This window comes from Anolis carolinensis, chromosome 3 (assembly GCF_035594765.1).
Source record: "Anolis carolinensis isolate JA03-04 chromosome 3, rAnoCar3.1.pri, whole genome shotgun sequence".
Taxonomy (NCBI): domain Eukaryota; kingdom Metazoa; phylum Chordata; class Lepidosauria; order Squamata; family Dactyloidae; genus Anolis; species Anolis carolinensis.
The window spans coordinates 169753192-169776170 of NC_085843.1; the positions used below are offsets into that span (position 1 = coordinate 169753192).

General features: G+C 37.7%; 1 protein-coding gene across 6 annotated transcripts in view; it reads right to left on the minus strand.

Annotated features, from left to right (window-relative positions):
- grid1 (glutamate ionotropic receptor delta type subunit 1) overlaps positions 1–22979 on the minus strand; it is a 1053635-nt gene that overhangs the window by 75325 nt on the left and 955331 nt on the right. For all 6 annotated transcript variants that reach the window (XM_062977386.1, XM_062977385.1, XM_062977387.1 and 3 more), the window contains exons 10-12: positions 22318–22515; positions 18918–19242; positions 15187–15325 (exon numbers count right to left, since the gene is read on the minus strand). In XM_062977386.1, the coding sequence (XP_062833456.1) occupies positions 15187–15325; positions 18918–19242; positions 22318–22515 (662 nt within the window). The remainder of the gene's footprint in view (positions 1–15186; positions 15326–18917; positions 19243–22317; positions 22516–22979) is intronic.

Sequence of the window (22979 nt, forward strand, 5' to 3'; positions counted from 1 at the left end):
AATTCCTAATGCATACGTAATAGGCTGAAAACTAGATTTCGCTCATGCATTAACTCTCCCTGTAATAATAGTTTCATTTACTATGAGGTCATGTTCATCAATAATACGAATACCCAGATGAGATATACAAGAAATCAAAATGTTGACAAAGAATGTGGCACTCATTGGCTCCATCACATAAGACATTCTGCTAACATCAACTATATTTAGGAGTAAGAAAACATATACTTGTAATGTATGAAGACATCTATCTAGTTTTCTTTTTGTTACAAAAATATAAGGCTGGATTTCAATCTCAAATGGACAATGTTCTGGATTGGAATGTATACATCTCTGATTTCCAAACACCATGTGATTCCTGATGTCAGTGAAGACTTGGGTGAAAAAAGGTAGTGTAATAAATGAAGTTCACCCCAAAATCCTGTGGGGAAAGTTAAAAAAAAAAAAAAGGTTGACAGACAATGAAAGGTCAATTTGACAGGGCCTATAAAATGAAATGGAAATTTGTGAAACTGAAATAAACACAGTCATTTGTCTCAACTGCAGCTTGAGTGTCTAATCCAAAGCTGATCAAGGAAACACTGACACATCTTTAATTTTGCATCCTAAACAACTAAGTTTTATTAACACTTACTTTTGCAAATATGGAAATACTACAGGACTGGGAATTGTTACAGCACAGTATTTTTATGGAAGGTTTTACTGCACCAATTACTGAGGCTGTAATATTTCAGAAAATGCTGAAATACCTGTTTAAAAAAGTTCCAGTGTTTGTGTCACAACAGTGACAATTCATTAATATGGCATAATTATAGCTCAAGGGGAGGACAATCCACTGACTCAAGAAATAAATAAATTGTGAAAGTAAAGAAACATTTACTTTGATGTCACTGCCATCCTGTGCAGAAACCTTGACATTTGCCCTCTTTTACCTTTCAGTAAAAGCCACAAAGTGATCTCCCGCAGTGACACTCTCTTCTTGATCCTTTATTTTTGGGTGAATACTAAGGCTTCAGAAAGACCGATGGATAAAGTTTGACTACACAAAAGAAAGAGAATACAGAACAGGTTTCTAACCGCTATGGCAATAGTACTTAGCACAAAATCATTCATAGATTAGTGCTTAGTAATGAATAATTGACCCAGCAAAAAAAAGATGGGATAGGGTTTTCTGTCTAGTTCTTCTCAGAAACAGGATACATTTATGAAACACATGTAAGTTCTTGTTCTGAAAAAAGAAGTATGTGGAATGCAGAATATGAAATACTTCTGTTGTTCTTATGTGCCTTCAAATTGACTTTGATTGATGGCAACTTTCGACCTTATCACATGGCCACCAAAGTTGCCCCGTGTTGTTACGTGGAATGGAGAACTCAGCTCCAGTGAAGGGCGATCCCATGTGTGGAAGCGCTGATTGCATGTGTGGCTTCCCCCCATGAATTCCAGTGGTAACATGGGAAGCATTCCATGTTGCCATGGCAGTGCAATGTACCAGTTCCGCCCTACTTCACTCATGGAGCCCCACCAATGTCGTTTGATGGGATCTGGCAGTCTTGGTGGCTGACCTAGGCTAAACTGGTATATGTGGTGATGAAGTCATTTATCATGGGTTTTCCCATCAAATTTTATTCAGAGGAGATTTGCCTGAACATAGCCTATAATGCTCCATACTCCCTGTCAGTTTCCTTCCATGTCCTAACTGGGTCTGACCCTTCATAGCTTCCAAGCTCAGATAGAACCTGGTGCCCTCAGGTATTACAGATATTTCATGGCTCTATGTGTACTACAGAACAACCCTTGTGTCCACAGGGATATATTCTCAGATATAATGTAGATTCACGAAACTACACATAATAGTTTATTAAAATGAAGGCCTTTTTGGCCAAAAAATATCATAGAGTCACAATACCATACCTAGAAAATGCCCAGAGAGAGTACATTTTGTCCAGAGTGGAATGGGGATACTGGGGGCATGAAGGCACTGCCATCTTGCCTGAGCCCAGGGAGTGCAGGATGGCTGTGAGGATCTTGGATAGTGTATAGCAGTGTTTCTCAAACTCTGCTCTTCCAGATGTTTTGGAATTCAGCTCCCACAATTCCTAACAGCTAGTAAATTAGCTGGGATTTCTTTGAGCTGAAGTCCAAAAGACCTGGAGGAGAGGTTTGAGAAACACTGGTGTATGGGGATCTACTACATGTTTACTACATGTTCAATCACATTAGCCTGCACACATCATCCACAAAAGTCAACATCGACACTGAAATACAGCACCGCCTGTGCTCTGCGAGTGCAGCATTTTTCCGTACGAAGTAGAGAATGTTTGATGATTGGAACATCCATAGAGATACCAAGGTGCTTATTTACAAATCCATTTGTCCTCCCAACCCTGCTCTACGCCTGTGAAACGTGGACGGTCTACAAACATCACACTCAACTCCTAGAGCGTTTCCATCAGCGTTGCCTCAGAAAAATCCTTCAAATCTCTTGGGAAGACAGGCGGACAAATGTCAGCATGCTGGAAGAAGCAAAGACCACCAACATTGAAGCGATGCTCCTACGCCATCAACTCCGCTGGACTGGCCACATTGTCCGAATAACCGATCACCATCTCCCAAAGCAGCTACTCTACTCCGAACTCAAGAACGGGAAAGGTAATGTTGGTGGGCAGGAAAAGCCAACCTTAAAAACTGTGGCATAGACATTGAGAACTGGGAAGCCCTGGCCCTTGAGCGCTCTAATTGGAGGTCAGATGTGACCAGCAGTGCTGCAGAGTTCGAAGAGGCACAAATGGAGAGCTTAAGGGAGAAATGTGCCAAGAGGAAGGCCTGTCAAGCCAACCCTGACCAGGACCGCCTTCCACCTGGAAACCGATGTCCTCACTGTGGGAGAACATGCTGGTCAAGAATAGGTCTCTTCAGCCACCTACAGACACACCCCCAAGACACCAAAGATGGAAGACAATCCTCCTCAAACTACGAGGGATCACCTAAGTAAGTAAGTAAGTAAGTAAGCACACATCATGTGGAAACATCAGGCTAATGTGATCCCTACAATGGATTATTTGGCAGAGTATGTGGGGCCTATGTTTTGATAGATAGTTATAAAAGATACTATAGCTAAATATTATTTTGAGTTATCACAAAATCTCCAAGGAGAAAAGAGGTTATATATTCCAACTACTGTTATAGACTTATAGGCAGCTACATTTTTGGGCATGCAGGCCACTCGACAACAAAATACCATATCCTGTCTGGTTGGCAGCTTGTGTTGGCAATGTAAGCTAAGCCTTTTGCTCAGGGTCACCATGCTAAGTTTTTAGCTTAATGGTGTAACTAAGCTTCTCTATTTGAAGTGAAAGGTTCCATTAAGATGAAGTGTCTGCCAAGGGCATGGAGTCTTCTAAGCTTCTTTGAAGAGAAAATATATGCCAATCATGTGCCAAATTCCCATTTGGAACTTTGTCGGTTTTCAATTATGTCTTTTGTTTCCTCCTCCCACCTTACCCAGCTCTCTTCTCCAAGGAATAAAATCACTAAATAGCTAGGTTCCGGATTTCTCCCTCTGAAATTCAAAATAATGTAAATGTTAAATCCCTGGATAGAATGAACATGAAAAGCATGAATAAGCATGAGGATCACTATATTTTAACATCCATTTATGCTTGAGCTAGTAATATATAGTGTATAGTATCTTCTCTCTCTCTCTCTTTTTCTTGACAGCTTTCTCCAACCTGGTGCCCTCCAGATGTTTCAGATGCCAACTCTTAGTGGTCATGAACATGCTGGCTGGGGCTGAAGGGAGATGAAATCTAAAATATTTAAAGGTCAATAGTGTGAGAAAGGCTTGTATTTAAAGGCACAGGAAGAACCATAAGTGGGTGGATAGATTTGTCTACATAAACAGGAAACAAGTAACATGGGATCACCTATATGGAATGTGGGGCCCAAAATGGTCCTACCGGGGGCCATAAAGGCTTCTAAAAACTGATTAGCTCCAACATTTAAAGGATAAATATAAAACTAAAAATAATGCATGCAAATCTCTCGCCAAGAAACATAATTGAAAATCATCCACAATTCACTTATATCCAGAATGCCACCAACATAATCTTTACAGTGGATCAGAAGACTTGTAGTTTGGGATCCATCACACACAAAAAAAATCAGCCATGTAGTCACTGCTACTAAAAAGTACTCAATTTTCAACATCATCAAATTCTTAAGAAGATGAGATATAAAGTGAGGTTGCTGCTGAAAATCTCAACAAATTGGAATATTTATATGGAAGAAAACAGTCCTTGAGATAACAATATAGAGCTTTACTATCAATATGAGCAGCCCTTTGGGTTCTGCTTAGGAACAAACTATCTGATAAACTGTCTATGTCTTCACAAATGGTGCCCCAAAAGATTTTATTTTTTAACAGCATAGTAGTTTGTTGGCCGGCACATCAATGTGACTGCCACATTGCAAATATCAAAACACCCATGAAACAGTAGAATTGTGATGCAAGAATGCAAACCTAGGAAGCTATAGTTGTAGGGGAATCTGTCAATGTAACAAGTGTGACAGTTGGCTTGTTAATAATGGCTTTGAACTTTGAACCAACAGAAACCCAAAAAAATAATCTCACATGAAAATCCACTTTTGTAGACAATGGACTCCATGCCATGTGTTTTATGAATTCTTTTATAAATACTTGATATTTTAGAAATGGCTTCATTATTCATTGATCTGCAATAGAATTATTTCAGGGAAGCTATATTGCTGACCACATGATGTCACTGATGGAGGTGGCATAACAGCAAAAAGTTGTTCTGGAACCCAGCAAGTATTGTGTCAGCAGCCAATAAAATATACTAGCATGACCATGAGAATGCATAAAGAATAATGCATAAATGCACAAAATATAACATACTTTGACCTGAGTAAATGGATATTTAATGGTCACATTGCAAAAAACAAAACAAAAACATATCAGTCTTGTAAAGTAATTTTTTCTCTTTCAATGATACTATTCACAAGCATATTCCGGTAGACTCTTAATAATTGGCTTTGAACTTTGGTAGATTTTACCATCTGCGCTGATAGTGCCAAATTTGTAGAGATCCTGCAGGGTGGGTATAGATGCTGGATAGTTGCAAATCTAGCAATATTATGTGCAGCACAAGCGTAATGCTTAGTTAAAATTTCAAGCCCGTATCTTCGTTTGCATGGAAATGGTTGCAGTCTGAATATTGGTCAAAATTTGTCACAACACAGTTTGATGCACATTTTGAATCAACTTGTTTGGCTGGATTTTGCATCCATAATGTTAAAATTAGTTTCATTGGAATCAATAGAAAAAAACTGTACAGGATTTCAATTTACTAGCCATTCTTATCCATTTATTTTCAATTTTATCAGATCCCAAAAATTGCATTTTGTTAAATGTTGTGCTCACACTGACTGACTACCCTTCAGACAAGAGGATCTAGATCAGCAACTACTGCAGTTAGAGATCTCAAATTTTGAGAAACTTAGTTTCATGCCTGACTGGTGCTATAGCTAAAATTTGAACAAAATTGGAGACATGATGGTGGGAAGGTTTGGACCACTTGGCATGAAATGACCCAGTACATTTTTTTAATTCTGATATGGCTGATGTATGTTATTTTTTATGATACAGCTGGCCTTCTGCATCTGAAGATTTCACATCCACATCCATGGTGTGAAAATATCATTCCCCTTCCAAACCAAAAAAAAAACCTGAAGTTGATTTCACCATTTTATATAAGGGGCACCATTTTGCCATTGTATCTAATGGGATGAGCTTTTGTGGATTTTAGTATCTAATGGGAGTGCTGGTGGAGTTTGAAACAAACAAAAAAATTCAAGGAAACCAAGAACGTTTAAATCTCCTAATTCTCAAAGCACCTATTATCAATGATTGTAAAATGTGCGTAATAGAATACAACTTTAAAAAGATAGGTATTCTAAAGGAAACAGCAAAATGTCCCATAATTCTTTCACCCCATACTTAATTATGAGATATAATTAAAACATTTTTTGCTGAATTATGTTTTGTACAAAAGTTGCCACCTATGTCAAATGTTCCCCACTTTTGCTTACAATGAAATGCTGAAAATAGAACCACCCGAAATAATATGTATAACTGGAAAGTTTGTACAACTGATTAAAATGCATCAACACATGTTAGCAGACTTGGGAGAAGTATATAACGAAATGTATATATTTTGAAAAATGCACAAGGCTTTCATGGAGAATGAAAAAAAAACAATGATTCACAAATTGATTGGCCCAAAGAATGATATGAGATGGGCATGGAGGCAGAACTTACAGAAATACAATGAAGTTTCATCACATTCCCACACAAATCCTATGGAAGCGAACCCAATCAACTGTAAGAATACAGACCTTGCAAACAAAAGAAGCAAATAATGCAGTTAGGCTAAACATAGACGTGACAGAAAACCCACTAACTAAACATTTCAAGTCGAAACAAGAGCTTTTACTATTATTTATTCATGGCAACAGCATTAATGAATCTTGAGCACACATGCTGAACAAGATTTCTCATGCCTTGGGCTTCACTATAAGCAGTTCTGGAGCTTTCCATCTTGTTGACAAGCACAGGATGCAGTTGTGCAGAGCCAAATAAAACAATCTTTCCTTACAGAGACAGTGTGAACCATTGCAACTGTTTTGTTATGAGGAGAGGGGAGGGATATTATTTGGCATTGCAGCATCTCCTTTTATAAATTATTCAGACACTGATGAAAAAACACTGGCCCTCCTCTCAGAAAACCTCTTTGTGGGACCCTTCAGGGTTTCTATTAGCCTGGATGGGAATTTTCTTAGCATTGCTGACATGGGTGGAAACAACTGTCTGCAAGAGTTTCACCATCCCTGCCTTCACAAATGTCAATAGTTCTTCGAGATTTTTAATGGTTCAGTTTTAATTCTTCTGGATGAATACTAAGTATTCTTCTGCAATTTAGTCCAGAGCTCATCTTATAAAGATTTTTTTTCCTGAGGCTTTTAAAAAATATGCCACTGAAAGCTTAATCTCAAGAAGTTGAAGAGTAAAAATGTAAAATATAAAATATAGCCTCAATGCTATGCAAAATAATCAGATATGAATTTTGAGTAGAATAAATCCTAAACTGTGAATGCTCTCTTCACTCTAGATTTCTATTCATTGGGGCTTCTCAGTACTCAAAATTATATTTTTCTATTATTTTTATGAAAATGTTCAAATATTATTTCCTCCTTATTCTAGTATCTAATCTTGCTGATAATTCTCCACAATAGGCAAGGGTGCCTGATGGAGAACAGAGCTGAACTGCAAAACAATATTAACATATTAAATATCATTATTATTGTTTGTGGATTAATAGGATTTTTTTCTATCAAATGGTGCTACATTGCTAGTACTGCATTTCCCCGAAGAATACCATTCACTGATAACTGATATACTGAGAGATGTCTAGAAAATAGAGAGCTACATAGATCCGGGGACATTTCTAAGCCATCAGAACAGGGAAAGTACTCTGGGACTTTTTTTTTTTTGTCAGTCCCATTTATCTTGTGAAAAAAAGGCATAGAAATGACTTCTCCTAAATCTCTTGAATCTGACAGAGGTTGTGGCATTAAGTGCTTTAGGGCACACTCTGAAGCATACTTCCTCCACACTGTTTCCAGCTCAGGGAGAAAGAGGAGAGAGCACTTTGTGATTCAAAGAAGCAACAGGGATTTACAGAAAATGCCAAGGAGACACTTGATTGCTAGAACATGTAGTATACACTCTGTAGATTTTTTAAAATAAAAGTATAACTCTTTTTATGAACAGAACAGTCCAGACAGACTTAGGAACATTTGGTATCTTACCTTATAAATTGGTAAACTGTTTCATGTCTCTTGAAGAGAAAATGTGTTGAACTTAAGTCCACCATGGCTGATTTCTTCCCGGGACATCAACGGAAGACATTCAAGACAAAGTGCTTTCTGGCTTATCCTCTTATTCTTAATGAAATAGGATAACTTCCTTTCATATTAATGAAGTATCATTCTACTGGATTTGAAAACAGTGTGTATGCTGAAGCAGCCAGAGGGTAAACCTGCTGGTTCTGCAAGAATCATCAATTCTCACAGGCATGTTGAAGGGGATCACAGTGTATGCTTGATACAACCTTTACTGACTTCTGATAGACATTCTGCTATGAGATACTGGCACCCCACACCTAAATACACAAAGCTTAGCTACATGAAATAATGAGGCATTCTAAACCGAATTTCATCATTTGTACTTGCAGAACTCCTTTTCACCTGGCAAGGCAGCTCACCTGCAGTTAAGTGAAGAACAGTCATAGGCCTTGACATGTAAATGATATAGCCTCTTACAAAGTACATGTAGACAGAAATAATCTCAAATTACACAAATTGGGGTTTATGTATTTCTTCCTCCTATTCCAATGATGGTCAACCTTTTGTGCTTGGTATGTCAAAATTCACCTAAAAAACCTAGCATGACTTGGGTGTGTCACTTTGAGAAAAAAACCATAATTTCACAATATGTATGGTTTAAATAACAAAAATGTATAATTGTAATATATAACTGTATTTAATAAATCAAAAACTATTTACTACCATTATTTCCATGTACAACAATCTATGGTATCTCTTCCAGTTTCTCACTATTCTAGTTTCAATGTAGTCATGAATAATGAATATAATAATAATATAATAGTAATAAGATAATAATATACTACAATAATAATAGAATAATAACAGAATGATATAATAAAATGTGCATAATTCCCATGGAATAAACAAGAAAACCACTGGACCAAATCACACCAAATTTGGCTACAAAAGACATAAGTCATCCAATCAATCTGCATGCGGCAGTGTGTCAGCAAAAATGGCTAGGCGTGTCAGTGCTGACACATGTGTCATAGGTTGGCCATCACTGTCCTATTCCATCATCTTCCCTATCATATTGACTTTCACTTGTGCTAACCTTATGGATGCGAGTAGTGTGATTAAGACTTGGATGGTTACTGTTATGGCTTTGATCACTATAGAGAAACATACGGAGAATGCAAAAGAATGTTGCATGGTCAGCTGCTATTATTCCCTGACATTGTTTTTCTCAGAAAATGTTAGATATTTAGAGTGGTGAGAGCAGAATACAGAACATGGTTATAAATGTAATTGGGCATCACATTCAATGGCAAAAAGTGTCAGAGAGACAACATTGCCATGGCGTAAGGTTGTATTTGGTGGCCCTTGTGGTCTCCTTCAACTATGATTTTACCATCCTTATTTATTTTGGATAAATAAATTATTTTGTTGGAATTTGGATAGTGTTATATGGGACTTGTATAGACTTCATGAAACAATGTCTGAGAGCTTCACCTGAATGCCAATTTGCTGGAACTTTTCTTCTCCAAGAGTACAGGGATCATGCTAAGATGTATTTATAACATATTCATCTGAGAGAAACCAACACAGCCAAGTCAAGGTACACAGTATCCCATGCAGGGAATGTTGCCACAACAGGCAGAAAATACTTAAGAACCTACCCATAAATCAGAGAGAGAGGGGGGGAGGGAGAAAAGCATTTGTAGCTTTTCCACAACTGTTCAAATCTGCTGCCTGGGTTAGCTGCCTCATTCTTCCTGATGATGGGCTGATATTGGTATTCACATGTAAAAACTCACAAATAATGATATACTCCCCATCGCCAGGAAACAGATATGATTATATGAACAGACACAATGAACTGTGTATACAATTAGCAGTCAAACTTGAACAGACAAGCCTAAAACATTCATAACAAGTGTAAATGTTAGATCTCATCTGACAAATGCTCTGAATTAAAATGGCTTTGAATTTGCAAATGGTCTACTTTTCTACATGCCCTAGTTTATTTACTTTTCAGTGAGGTACTTAATTATCATCACAAGGATGCTTCTGATCCTAGGCTTTGAAATATAGATATAGGTGCACAACTCTATGAAGTTTTGCTAACTACCAAAAAGCAGCAAAGGGAGCCACAGTATTGCTCATTAAATTTTGCAGTATACATGGATGAGCAGATGTTGGGTATAATTAGCAGATGTTGTGTGCACTAGTAGACTCAAGGACAAAAGAGACACATTCTTGAGTCTGCTCTATGTGTGGATTTTAGATTGCGAATTCTCCAGGACCTTACCATCTCTCAACAGCCTGTGAATATTGGTTATTGTGGGGCACATTTTGTTGCCTCCTTCCTTATCTCCCATAGGAATGATTTTAGTGTTTTCAAGATGGTATTCAGAGTGACTCTATTTTGAAATATGTGTGGGAGATTAAAAGAATAAGGATTCTGAGGATATTTAGCTGCCCTTTCAATGTCCCTGTTTTCACCTTTAGAGTAGTCAGAGTGATGATGGAGCACTGGTAGTGCAGCGGGTAAAACAGCTGAGCTGCTGAACTTGTTGACCGAAAGGTCAGCAGTTCGAATCCAGGGATCAGGTGAACCCCTGCTGTTAGTCCCAACTTCTGCCAACCTAGCAGTTTGAAAACATACAAATATGATTACCGCTTTGGTGTGAAGGTAATGGCGCTCCATGCAGTCATGCTGGCCACATGACCTTGGAGGTCTCAATAATAATAATAATAATAATAATAATAATAATAATAATAATAATAATAATTTTATTCTTATACCCCGCCCCATCTCCCCGAAGGGACTCGGGGCGGCTTACATGGGGCCAAGCCCAAACAGAAAAAATATAAAAACAAAACAATAAAACCAATCAATCAGACAATAAAAGCAAGTCATAAAAAACCACATACAAGATAAAGTGTTAAAACCATGGATTGGGTTCAAAGGACCTAGGCCAAAGTGCTAAAAGTGCAAATATATCATGTCATCAGGGAAGGGTGGCCACTCAGCTATGATGGCTATAAAGTGCCATTATAATACTGGGGAAGGCATACACTGTCAAATGGACAGCAGGTCGATCATACAGAGATCAGTCACCAAAAGCCTCTCAGAAGAGCCAAGTCCTCAGGCTCGTCCGAAAGGAGAGGAGGGTAGGGGCTTGCCTAATCTCCCGGGGGAGCGAGTTCCAGAGCCGGGGGGCCACGATGGAGAAGGCCCTCTCCCTCGTGCCCACCAGCCATGATTGTGAAGGTGGTGGGAGCGAGAGGAGGGCCTCCCCCAACGAATGAAGAGGTCGTGCAGGTTCATAGGGGGAAATGCGGTCTCGAAGGTAGGTGGGTCCCAAACCGTTTAGGGCTTTGTAGGTGATAACCTGCACCTTGAATTGGGCTCGGAAAATAAATGGCAGCCAGTGGAGCTCCTTAAACAGTGGCGTTGAACGCGCCCTGTAATTTGCTCCAGTTAGAAACCTGGCTGCCGAGTGTTGTACTAGTTGCAGTTTCTGGGCTGTCTTCAAAGGCAGCCCCATGTAGAGCGCATTGCAATAATCCAGTCTAGAGGTAACTAAGGCATGGACCACCATGGCCAAATCTGACTTCTCAAGGTATGGTCGATGGACAATGCCAGCTCTTCGGCTTAGAAATAGAGATGAGCACCAACCCTCAGATTCAGACATGACTAGACTTAATATCAGGAGAAAACCTTTAGTCAGAGTGATAAAGATGTTTTCCACTATCCATAGGGGATCTCTGTGGCAGATCTCCTTCTTGGCCATTGTATTCCATGGCCCCTTGGCCAACTTTCTAGGACAGGGGTCCCCAAACTAAGGTCTGTTGGCTAGATGAAGCCCGCCAAGGTCATTCAGCTCCCACAAGCCCTAAATTTTAGACTTAGGGATGCCCTAAGTCTGAACCAACTTGAAGACACACAACAACAACAATCCCAATTAATTCGACTATCTTATCAGCCAAAATTCAATACGCAACCCCCCGGAACATTCATGAATTATATTAAATAGTATGAGGATACACCTCAACCCTGAGAGACCCCACAGGCCAAAACCAAGTGGGTTAAACATGAGTCCCCTAGCACCATCTTTTGGATTCATTCCTCTAGAAGGAATGAAGTCACTGCAAAACACCCCGTCCCCCAGATTACAACGTAAAAAGGCAACTCAGAAGTACTCTATGGTTGATGTTATCAAAAGTGGTTTTGGGGTCTAGAAGAACTAGAAAAAAAAACTCTGAAGCTGATAAGTCATCACAGGCTGCAAAACTTTGCCTTAAAATTGAATGTTAGCCACAAGCTAACACAATGATCCAGAATAGTTACATCTAGTGAGGACTTTTTTTGAAAACATTTTATAATAGCTTCCTTTACCCTCTTAGCCAGTTCCTCTCTAGTTTTTTGAAGTAAGATGACACAGTCTGATCAGAAGATTATTTGCTATACATTCATGTGTCCCAAAATCTCCTTATTTCTGGATGAAATATAAGCTCAAACAAATTGTTCTGTTCTAAGAAAGCAAAACAATTTTACTGCTGGGACTAAGCTAGAAATCAATAGGTAAAGCAATGTGAAGCATTACCAAAAAGCTCTATGCCAGGTAATGGATAAAACCAAGCAACCAAGCAACAGGGTATTCAAACCAATGTTTAATGGCATTAGCAAACAAAATAAAAGAAATGCTTCCAACCTCTCTTCTAAGAATGCATGTGAAAACTTCTATAGTACATATGAAACTATAACTGGGACACTGTATATACATTTATATTTATATATTAGAGACTTGTTCTGACTGAGACTAGTTCAGTACTGCCTACACCAGAGTTTAGGCAAGTTATTTATTGGACTACAACACCCAGAATCCTCCACCCAGCATGGTCTGTAAGTCTGCTGACTGGAAGAGGCTGAGGTTTACAGTCCAACCTCTATGGTACATTAACTGACTGAAAAAGTTATCCAGAACTTCAAATGGAAGGTAGAATCTCCCCAACCCTATCAGGAGATGCCAGGGATTCAGGAATTCCTACATGAAAAACCTTAGAATCTTCTAGACAGCTACCACACTTATCATAAAGTTATGCTTAAGTGGCTTGGGTCACACTTTATGGACTCAAAATGTTTCCACTCTATTCCACTTAGGTAAGACCTCACCTTGAAAACGGTGTCCAGTTTTAGGTACCACAATTCAAGAATGACATCCACCAATTAGAATATGTCCAGAAGAAGGCAACCAAAATAATGAAAGCTTTGGAAGTTAAGTTTTATGCGGAGCAGGGGGTTTGGACTGGATGGTTCTCGTGATCTCTTTCAAATCTACGATTCTATGATTTCTCTCTTTACCCCTTTTAAGAACAACTGAGAAACAAAGAAAAAAATCTCACTGTTATAAATTGGGTGTTAAGCCTTTGAGGCCAAGAGCAAATGATTTGCCTACCATTCTGAAAACACTTTGGTTTCCCAGTACCCTGTATTATCCACAGAGAGATCATATTTGAGGTCAACATAGTGGCACAAACCTGAAGGAAAATGCAGACACACGAGCTCAAGCTTTGGAGCACAAGATACGTCTTGGCAGACATTCCTGGGGAATTCTTATAGTTTGGAGGAAAGAGTGAACAGAAAATCCAAAAGAGTGGCAGAGACAGGAAAGTCAATTTCAAATACAGAATACAGTGGCACTTCAGATCCTTTTGAACCGAAGTAATCTGCTCTGACAAAAGAAAGAGACTGGACTTGGCAAGAAGTTGCTAAGTATTAAGAAAAAAATGAGGATTCAGTTATTGATTTCAACAATGCAGGAGGAAAACAGCATTTCCCCCCATTTTAGCTCTTCAAGCAGGTGTCCTCAAATGAAATTGTCTTGCTATCTCCTTTGTACATCATCACTGACTGCAATGAATTGGTTGGAAGCTAGCTCTTGCCAATTTTGTTGACAGCTGGATGTAATCACACCTCAAGATGAATAGCTGAAAGTTTTAATCACTGACACAGAACAAGGTAAAAGGCTAAAATGTACTACTAGGAATAAAACTATGAAGTTTATTACATGGCAGGTCAATTTATCACATTGACATATGATACCTATTGCAGAGAGTGTTTGAGGATCGGGATACCAAGATGCTTGTTTATAATGCTATTGTCCTCCCAACCCTGTTGTATGCCTGTGAAATGTGGGCCATCTACAGACATTACACTCAATTCTGGAAAGATTCCATCAGCATTGCCTCTGAAAAATCCTGCAAATCTCTTGGGAAGACAGGTGTACAAATGTCAGCATTCTGGAAGAAGCAAAGACCACCAGCATTGAAGCAATTATCCTTTGCCATCAACTTCACTGGACTGGCCATGTTATCCAAAGGCCCAATCACCATCTCCCAGAACTGTGACTATATGCTCAACTCAAGAATGGAAAACAGAATGTTGGTGGTTCGGAAAAGAGTTGGGCTTAAAGCTAACCTTTAAAAAGGTGGACACTGATAAGTGGAAGTCCTGATTCTTGAGCCTTCTAATTGGAGGGCAGCTGTTACCAAGAGTACTGTGGAATTCAAAAAGGTACGGATGGAGGGTGTAAAGGAGAAACAGCTCAAGAGGAAGGTGCATCAAACCAACCATGACCAGGACCGCCTTCTATCTGGAAACTGATGTCCTCACTGTGGAAGAACATGCGGATCAAGAATAGGTCTCTATAATCACCTACGGACCCACCACTTTGATGCTACATTTGGAAGGCAATCATACTTGAACATAAGGGATCGCTAATGATGATGAATGCATATTTGTTCATATAGTGAAAATTTACAATTGTAGCCATATGGTAGGTAGCCTCTCAACCAGAGTAATGAATGGCTTTCAGTTAACAGTACCATTGCAGTTTCCTAGTACTCTTAGGCCTCGTCTATACTGCCATATAAACCAGATAATCAAAGCAGATAATCCACATTATCTGCTTTTGAACTGTATTATATGAGTCTACGTTTCCATATAATCCAGTTCAACACGGATAGTCTGGATTTTATATGGCAGTGTAGAAGGGGCCTTAGTTTCAGGATAGAATTGCAATTTTTTTCTGCTTAAAGATGCATAGGAAAAGTTTCCGTATTTCAATTAAAGGAGCTTCTGCAGACTTTCTGTATCCCCAGGACTAAATGCTCTTCTAAAACACTTTCTAATGAACTACTTGCCCAATATCATTTTTGACAATTTTTTTGGACTTCTGATTTCTATCTAGGTATCAGAAAAGCTCTTACCTTATAGGATTATCCATCCTATTTACGGTGAGAAATGCTGCAAGGTTGGCAGTATAAGATGAGCATACAATAAGAGTGAACAGCCACCAACTTCCCATCACAATTCGCATTGCCACAGAATTTACTGTAGATTCACCACCTGAAAAAGAAGCAAAGAAGGTGACCTCTTGGATGCCCATGCATTTCTCAGTTAGGTTTGGATTCTCTTGTTAGTCCCAACCAGAGTTAACCCACTGAATCAATGGGATTTCCCTATGTGCTCAAACAATGTCTGGAGTTTCAGTGATTGAAAGATCATCTACCCCATGCAGAGAGATCACATGATCCTGAGATCCTGGAATTCAACCATTTCAGATGGGATGTGTGTGCATTTGCCATGTAATAAGCAAACAAGTAAGCAAGCAAACAAGTGAAAACCTTGTAAATCAGAGAAAATAATGTTTTCCATCACTTTTCCTTTCTCTTGGATGCGCTATGTTTAACGGTTTGTTGGTTTTATTATAGTGACATTTTCAAACATGGGACTAGTTTGCAATAATGTAACCCAGGGGTTCTCAAACTTTTTAGCTGTGGAGCCCTTTTTTCAAGCAAACGTTTTTCAGGAAGCCCCAAGAAATGTACTCTGAATATGTAAAGCTGGACCTAATGCATTATATGGATCTACACTGACCATATCATGTTGCTCCAATCTTACATTGTAGATTCAGCCTAAATGAGCTCTGAAAAAAAATCATAAGACCAATTGAAAAATGTGACTGTTTGTCTGCCTTTTCATTTATTCGATTGTTAGTGACATGCATGAAATTAGGTGTTAGGATTTCTCATGCCAAAATAGCTGTTAACTTTTCAAAAGTACCAAATCACTGGCACAATGAATTTTTGACCTAGAAGTGTGTAGCATCACTTGTCAAAACTCATCTGAGGCCCCTTCTGCAAGCCCTTCTACACAGCCCTATATCCCAGAATATCAAGGGAGAAAAACCCGCAATATCTGCTTTGAACTGGGTTATCTGAGTCCACACTCAGATAATGTGGGATTTTCTGCCTTGATATTCTGGGATATATGGCTGTGTGGAAGGGCCCTGCACTGCCAAATAAAATCCAAATTATCTGCTTTGAACTGGATTATATGGCAGTGTAGACTCATATAATCCGCTTTAAAGCAGATAAAGTGGAGTATCTGTTTTGATAATCTAGATTATATGGCAGTGTAGAAGGGCCCTAAATTCCTTAAAATCCCTCAGATGTTTCATCTTAGATGCTTTGGAGATGCTCCCAATTTTGAGTTTCATTTCCCTTCAGATGCAATTTACTGAAAATTCATGAGTTCATGGATTTCTTGTAGTTCTTTTAGCTTCTCAAGTAACTCTGAAATAGGTTTGCTCAATGAGAACTTACACAAATTTATGCTTTATTCATCATAAACAATATTCAAAGGTTTCTTTGATGCATCATCAATGAACATCCTAAAATTGAGATAAACCGATCAAAGGAACCCATCCTTGGTGGAAATTAGCAATTGAGGTGGAAACATATGAAAAGCAACTAAAATTAATGTCCAGACTAAATAATATCAGGAAAGCCTTCCCAAATAAATCACACACAAACACAAAGATAGTTGAATTATTTATATCTTTAAAAAGACAAAAAATAGATGAATCATGAACACAAAATAATATTAGCTATCTCAAATTTGTTGATCTGTTTATATTTCAAAATCTTAAGCAGGTTGTCCTTAAGGATGATGTCTTAAGGTAATATGTATTTCACCTTTGATTCAAAGCTCTTAATTTATGATTATACCATCGAGAGTTATTTAATGTAACTGCATTGTGTTTTATATTTATGTAACCTGTCACACAACCATCTCAATGACATAGTGAACGAAGTTTCCCATTAAGCCTGCATTTTTCAATTTTCATCCTATAGAGTGCAATTAAAGGCAGAAAAGAGGGAAACAGTCATCAAGATACCCCATCTGGGAAAAAGGTCAGCTTGAAGATTGGACTCTCTTTCAGAAGAACTTACACTGCATTCCTTAGCCTCTGGAGAGATTAGGTTATAGCATAAATGTCCTTCTGGCAATAGCTGAGATAAGGCTCCAAAATAGAGCATTTAAGGGACAGGAAAGACATTTTGGATTTGCTGGTTCCAAAGTTGGTCCACTCATTCTGGACAACTTACTACACAATCTGGAACAGGCACAGCTATCCCTTTGCCCATCTCCTATCCTGTCCAATGCAATGTAGCACGGCTTGGTCTGATGTAGTAAACATCTTGCTTTGCTCTTCCCCAGTCTCACTGAGGACTACTTTGCTCAGCAACAAAGAATTATAAGCATTAATATATTTCCATTCCACATTTTTTAATGTGCAAGAGTAAAATGTCTACATATCCCTACTTCTGAAAAGACTGGGAGCAAAATATGCTTAGCTGAGATGGGATCGTTTGTCTTGTCTTGAGAAAGTTTTTAAAAGGGTAACAGAAAAAGTTCTAATCTGCCCTTCAAAATATTATTTACTAGGCACCAGGGAGAAACAGCAGAGGACAATCCAATATCATTTTTATTCTCTCTCTTTTTTAGTTTTCCTGGGCATGCATTTGGCTGATGTTACAAGAGAAATGTTGGACTACATGGAATTTGGTCTCACCCAGGAAGGTAATTTTTATGCTTTTATGAGTCTATTTTATTGCACAATGAAATGTTGCCAATTATAGCCTACAGTGAATACAGTTCTCTCCCCAGTGACAGCTGAGGCTAAAAATAGGCATAATAGTCAGACAGGAAATGAAGTGTAACAGTGAAAACAATGAGATGGGATATGTAGAAAAATTCTTCTACTGCAATACAGCAAACCCCACCCTATTTTGCTACTAACTTCCAGTCACTTCTTATAAAGAACCAAACTGTACAAAGAAAAATATCATACTTTGTCCGTTTTTTCAGAAGTCAAAATTTTCAGATGGACTGTTTTACACTCATATTTTTATGCCAAGGGATAATACAGATGCCTGGCATTTTTATGGTCATTAAATTTGATCCAGAAAATTGTGCAAAAGCAATTGTGGGGCAGACTCTGTATATGGAGTATTTCAAAGGCTTATCCAATTTGACAAAACAGTGCACATAAGTGTGAGCACCTTTAGCTGTTCAAGATAGCTGTGAGGGATTTTGATTGAAGTTACATTTTTAACATTTCACCATGTAGTTAAATTAGTGGGAAATGATCACTTTTTTTTAAAAAAAGTAGAAAACATAAGCATCTATATGTACTTGTATACACACACAGCGAGAGAGAACGTGCACTCCAAGTTTCCGACCCCCTTTCCATGTTTTGTATAACAAATCTAAACCATCTTTACTTGGCTAAAGATGCAAAAATAAAATTCCTCTCCTGTAGATACAATATTTTACAAGGGTTTTTTTATTGTTGCTGCTGTTGATAATTTTAGGGAAAAAAAGTTGCTTTGGGTGTATTACTACACAGCATTTATTTTAAAATAGGAGGCATGAGCTAAATATAACTTGTGATTGACAAGCATTTCAGTGCACTAAAATATACAATGTGTTTTGAAAATGTGATAAAATGTCTACTCAGATGAATTTTTTTACTATTGGAGCAAGACATATAATGTGCCATTCAAGCAGTTATTTGCTAGTGGTAAGTCCATGGCCTAGTCTTTTGTTCCAAGATTGAAAAGCAGAGAAAAAAGAACACTTGACCAAGTACCTTGCTGAACAAAGGCTCCATAAACCATCCAAATGGCACTGTGTAGCGTGGAAAATGTGGAGGCACCGGAATGGGAAGAATTTTGGGCTCGTACTGCTTGTATTCGGTTTAAGACAAAGATTAGGACACCAACAACAGGAATGGCAGCTGCAATGCAAGCCCACACCGCAAAATCAAAAGGAGCAAAGAGAGAAAAGATGTTGATCTTCTCCTCCGGCTTCCTGATTAGGATGCCAACAGAATAATCCATGTAGCGCTTGCTGAAGTCTACGACACTCTCCCGCTCTGGAGTTATGGTGATGGCAGAGATTGCCAGATCTGCTCTCTGCAAAGTGAACAGAAACAATTGTCAAATAGCTTCTTGGTTCAGTGGAGTTCTTTAGTCGCATAAGTAGTAAAGGAAAGAAGTTAGAGGAAGGAGAACTATGAAATTCAGTTCCTTGTCACATTCACCAAAGTTAAAGCATGGAGAATCATAATTTATTCTCAGCATGTGAGAAGAACCATTCCAAGCTAGCTATTTGGCTATAGAAAAATAATTCCTGAAGGCAACAACATAACAGGGATATGTAATTGTTCATTAGTTTTGTTTTTGAAGGAAGTGTTCTAGCACTTGAGAAAATGTTTAAAAAGTTAGTAGCTTTCAGATTATTCACACTTTAAAACTCATTTTGTGCAAGATTTATGTGAGTTGTTTTGCATACTAAACAGCATCTCCTGCACTTTGCTTCATAGAAAATGTTTCTGTACAAAAAAAAATCTGCAGAGAAAATGGGTTTCTATGAAGAAAAATCTGCACAAAAAGTGCAAATGTTATGCACAATAAATCTCAACTGTGAAGATTTCTATCAGCCTAGGATTCTACTTGTTAGGGCTTTCCATAACTATGCCCTCTGGCAAGCAAACACATTTTAACAATTTTGAATAAATTATTCTTTCCATCCCTGCCCCAAAGGAAGAAGAGTCAGGAGAAGGTAAAAATTGATGCTGTAATGATGCAACAAGATTTTTTAAAATATAAAGTTGAAAATACTGAGATTTATAACAACTTCATACAACATATTGTATTCATATACAAACTGTTAAGTCTTTTGTGTCAACTTGTTTCTAATCTATATATATAAAGGAGTAATGGTGTCCGTTCCTCCCACTAAACAAGCCCCAGAACCTAGAAATTTGACAACACAACCCATCATCCTTGCCCCTATGTTCCAACAACAAAAAGAAATGAAACATAAAGTCCTAATTAGAGGGAGAGAAATAATTGTTTTTATCCAATTGCTTCCAGTTAGAAGGCTAAGCTCTGCCTACTTGGTCTCCTAGCAACCTACTCAGCCCAGTGTTAATAAAAGAATAAAAATAAAATAAATACAAATAATACAATAAAAAACAATAAAAAACACTGAAATAATTAAAAACACTAAATAATTAATAATAATATAATATAATAATACTATACTATACTATAATAATACTATACTATACTATAATAACAAAATAACTAAAAATAATACAACAAAATAATAAAATATAATAAATAAAAAAGATAAGTTACAATAAAATTAATTAAAAAATACAAATAATGTCAAATAAAAATTCCACAACAATTTTTAACCAATACCACCACCACTTTGCCACAACAACGCGTGGACGAGCACAGCTAGTTATTGCATATTGCCTTTAGAGTGCATGACATTAGTGTACCTGTGGCTTGAAAAATGATTGGAAACAAATGATTAGAAAGATAAAGAGACCCATATAAAAATTTGCCTAGATAAGATATTATTATATACTGAAGTCTTTTTTAACATTTGGCTGAAAACAGAAAGATGTACATTGCAATCCAACTACTCCTCAACTTCTTGAATGGGAATCTCAATAAGATGGAAAACATCAAGAAAGGGTACATGCAAACTGGAAATGCTTCAAAATAATGAAAAGATTAAAGTATCTCATTATACCAATAGAGCCATGCTCTGATCTTGTGTTTGGCTTTTTATTTGCATCTAAATTCTTCTCCCAGCAGAAAAAGAATCAAGCTATTTCATATAATGTGGAAGAAAATTACCACATTACTGCATATTAATGCCTCCATTGTCAATACAGTTCAATTAAAATGTTCATGTCCTGTTAGACATGCAATATTTCCAAACATAACCTCCCCTTGCCCCAAAATAAAATACACTGTGCATTTGCACCCTAGAGGATTGTGGGCTCAAATACATTCTGCATCACTTCAGTAGCATTCACTTAATCCAGAAGAACATGAGCACTTCCAAATCAGATGTGACTCAATCACTTTGAGATTGGTTTTCCATTTTCTCCATATTGAAAGGCTCTTTTTAAAGACAAAACTATAGCTTCATCTTTGGGAGATCACTCAACTGATCATTACACAATACTATTATTATAGAAAAGGTGCATGACAGACATCCAGCACACTGAGAAATTAAAGTGGAGTGGGTTTTAGTAAGAAAACTACAGCAGAAAAAGATCCTATTAAGCATGCAAGAAGCATTCATATTCTGTGGCTGTCTACACATAATTTATATCAGTATTGAAAGTTTCTAACATATACCTATTGCCAAAGTTTTTGGTTTACACTTTCAAGACAATCCATCACCTAAATCCACATTCATGTTAAGGAAGTTTAAAAGGAATAAAATGAATATTGTAAAGATTATGGCACAGAGGGAGTTGATTAATTACATTCCAAGAATTTCCCTAACAAGAAAATATTCTACAATATAATATTTGAGAAATGTAGGGGAAACTAAAACTTTCAGAAAAAATGTTCCCATGTTGGGGGTCTGTAGTCTAGATTTTGACATTAGAATAACAATACAAAATCTTATCCAAGCTTCTGGATTATCCATGCCATTTTTGTAGTCAATGTTTTCAATATATCGTGATAGTTTGGTGCTAAATTCATAAATGCAGTAATTACAACATAACATTCCTGCGTATTGAACTACTTTTTCTGTCAAATTTGTTGTATAACATGATGTTCTGGTGCTTAATTTGTAAAATCATAACCTAATTTGATATTTAATAGGCTTTTCCTTAATCCCTCCATATTATCCAAGATATTCACTTATCCAAGCATCTGCTGGCCCATTTAGCTTGGATAAGTGAGACTCTATTGTATTCCAAATATTAGTTGTTTCACAGTTAGGACTCATTTCCTTTAGGGCCTTCCACCTAGCTATATAACCCAGAATATCAAGGCAGAAAATCCCATAATACCTGCTTTGAATTGAGTTATCTGAGTCCACACTGCCATATATTCCAGTTCAAAGCAGAAAATGTGGGATTTTCTGCCTTGATATTCTGGGTTATATGGCTGTGTGGAAGGGGCCTTAGATAAAATGCTATCTTTCTTTAAATCAGGGCTATTTACCTTGTTAATTAGTTCTCCAATCATACCATTCCAGGAGCTGTTATGCAGCTGTTGCCCGTACTTGCCATCCGGAGACTGGTAGATCTCATACTTGAAGCCCAAATTCTTCGAAAGTGCATCCAGGACATCAATGGAAAAGCCTTTGTAGCGCTTGGGTTGCCCAAGTATATTCTCAGCCACCATGACAAAAGGTTCTTCCTAAGAACAAAGCAAGGTTTAAGATGATATTTGAGAGTACTTTTTATCAATATGGTTTAGACAAATGCATCTAGCTAATAGTATTGAAGACACCTAGAATGGGGAATTGTTATGCCTCCAGCACTGCAGTTTCAAATTGAGTGTATTATCTTTCCAAGAAAACAACAAAAAGACTTCTCAGACAAAAGTGAGCAATCTGTTACTTCTTCTTCCATTATTTATAAATTATTACCAGCCCAAGAATAAATTTTTAACAGTGCTTGGCCCCGAGGAGCTCTTGGGTTTTATGATGTGTACAAAGAGACAGGGATCCTGCAGGGTGAGAGTTTCAATATGACACAGACTATGAGCTGACTTGCTGGGGGCGGGGGCTGTCAACCATTCTGATTTTACTGCTGTTTCTCTTGGTTGTGTCTTTACAAAGTGGCACTGATATCCTCTTGGGATGGAACAGCTCAGTTCCT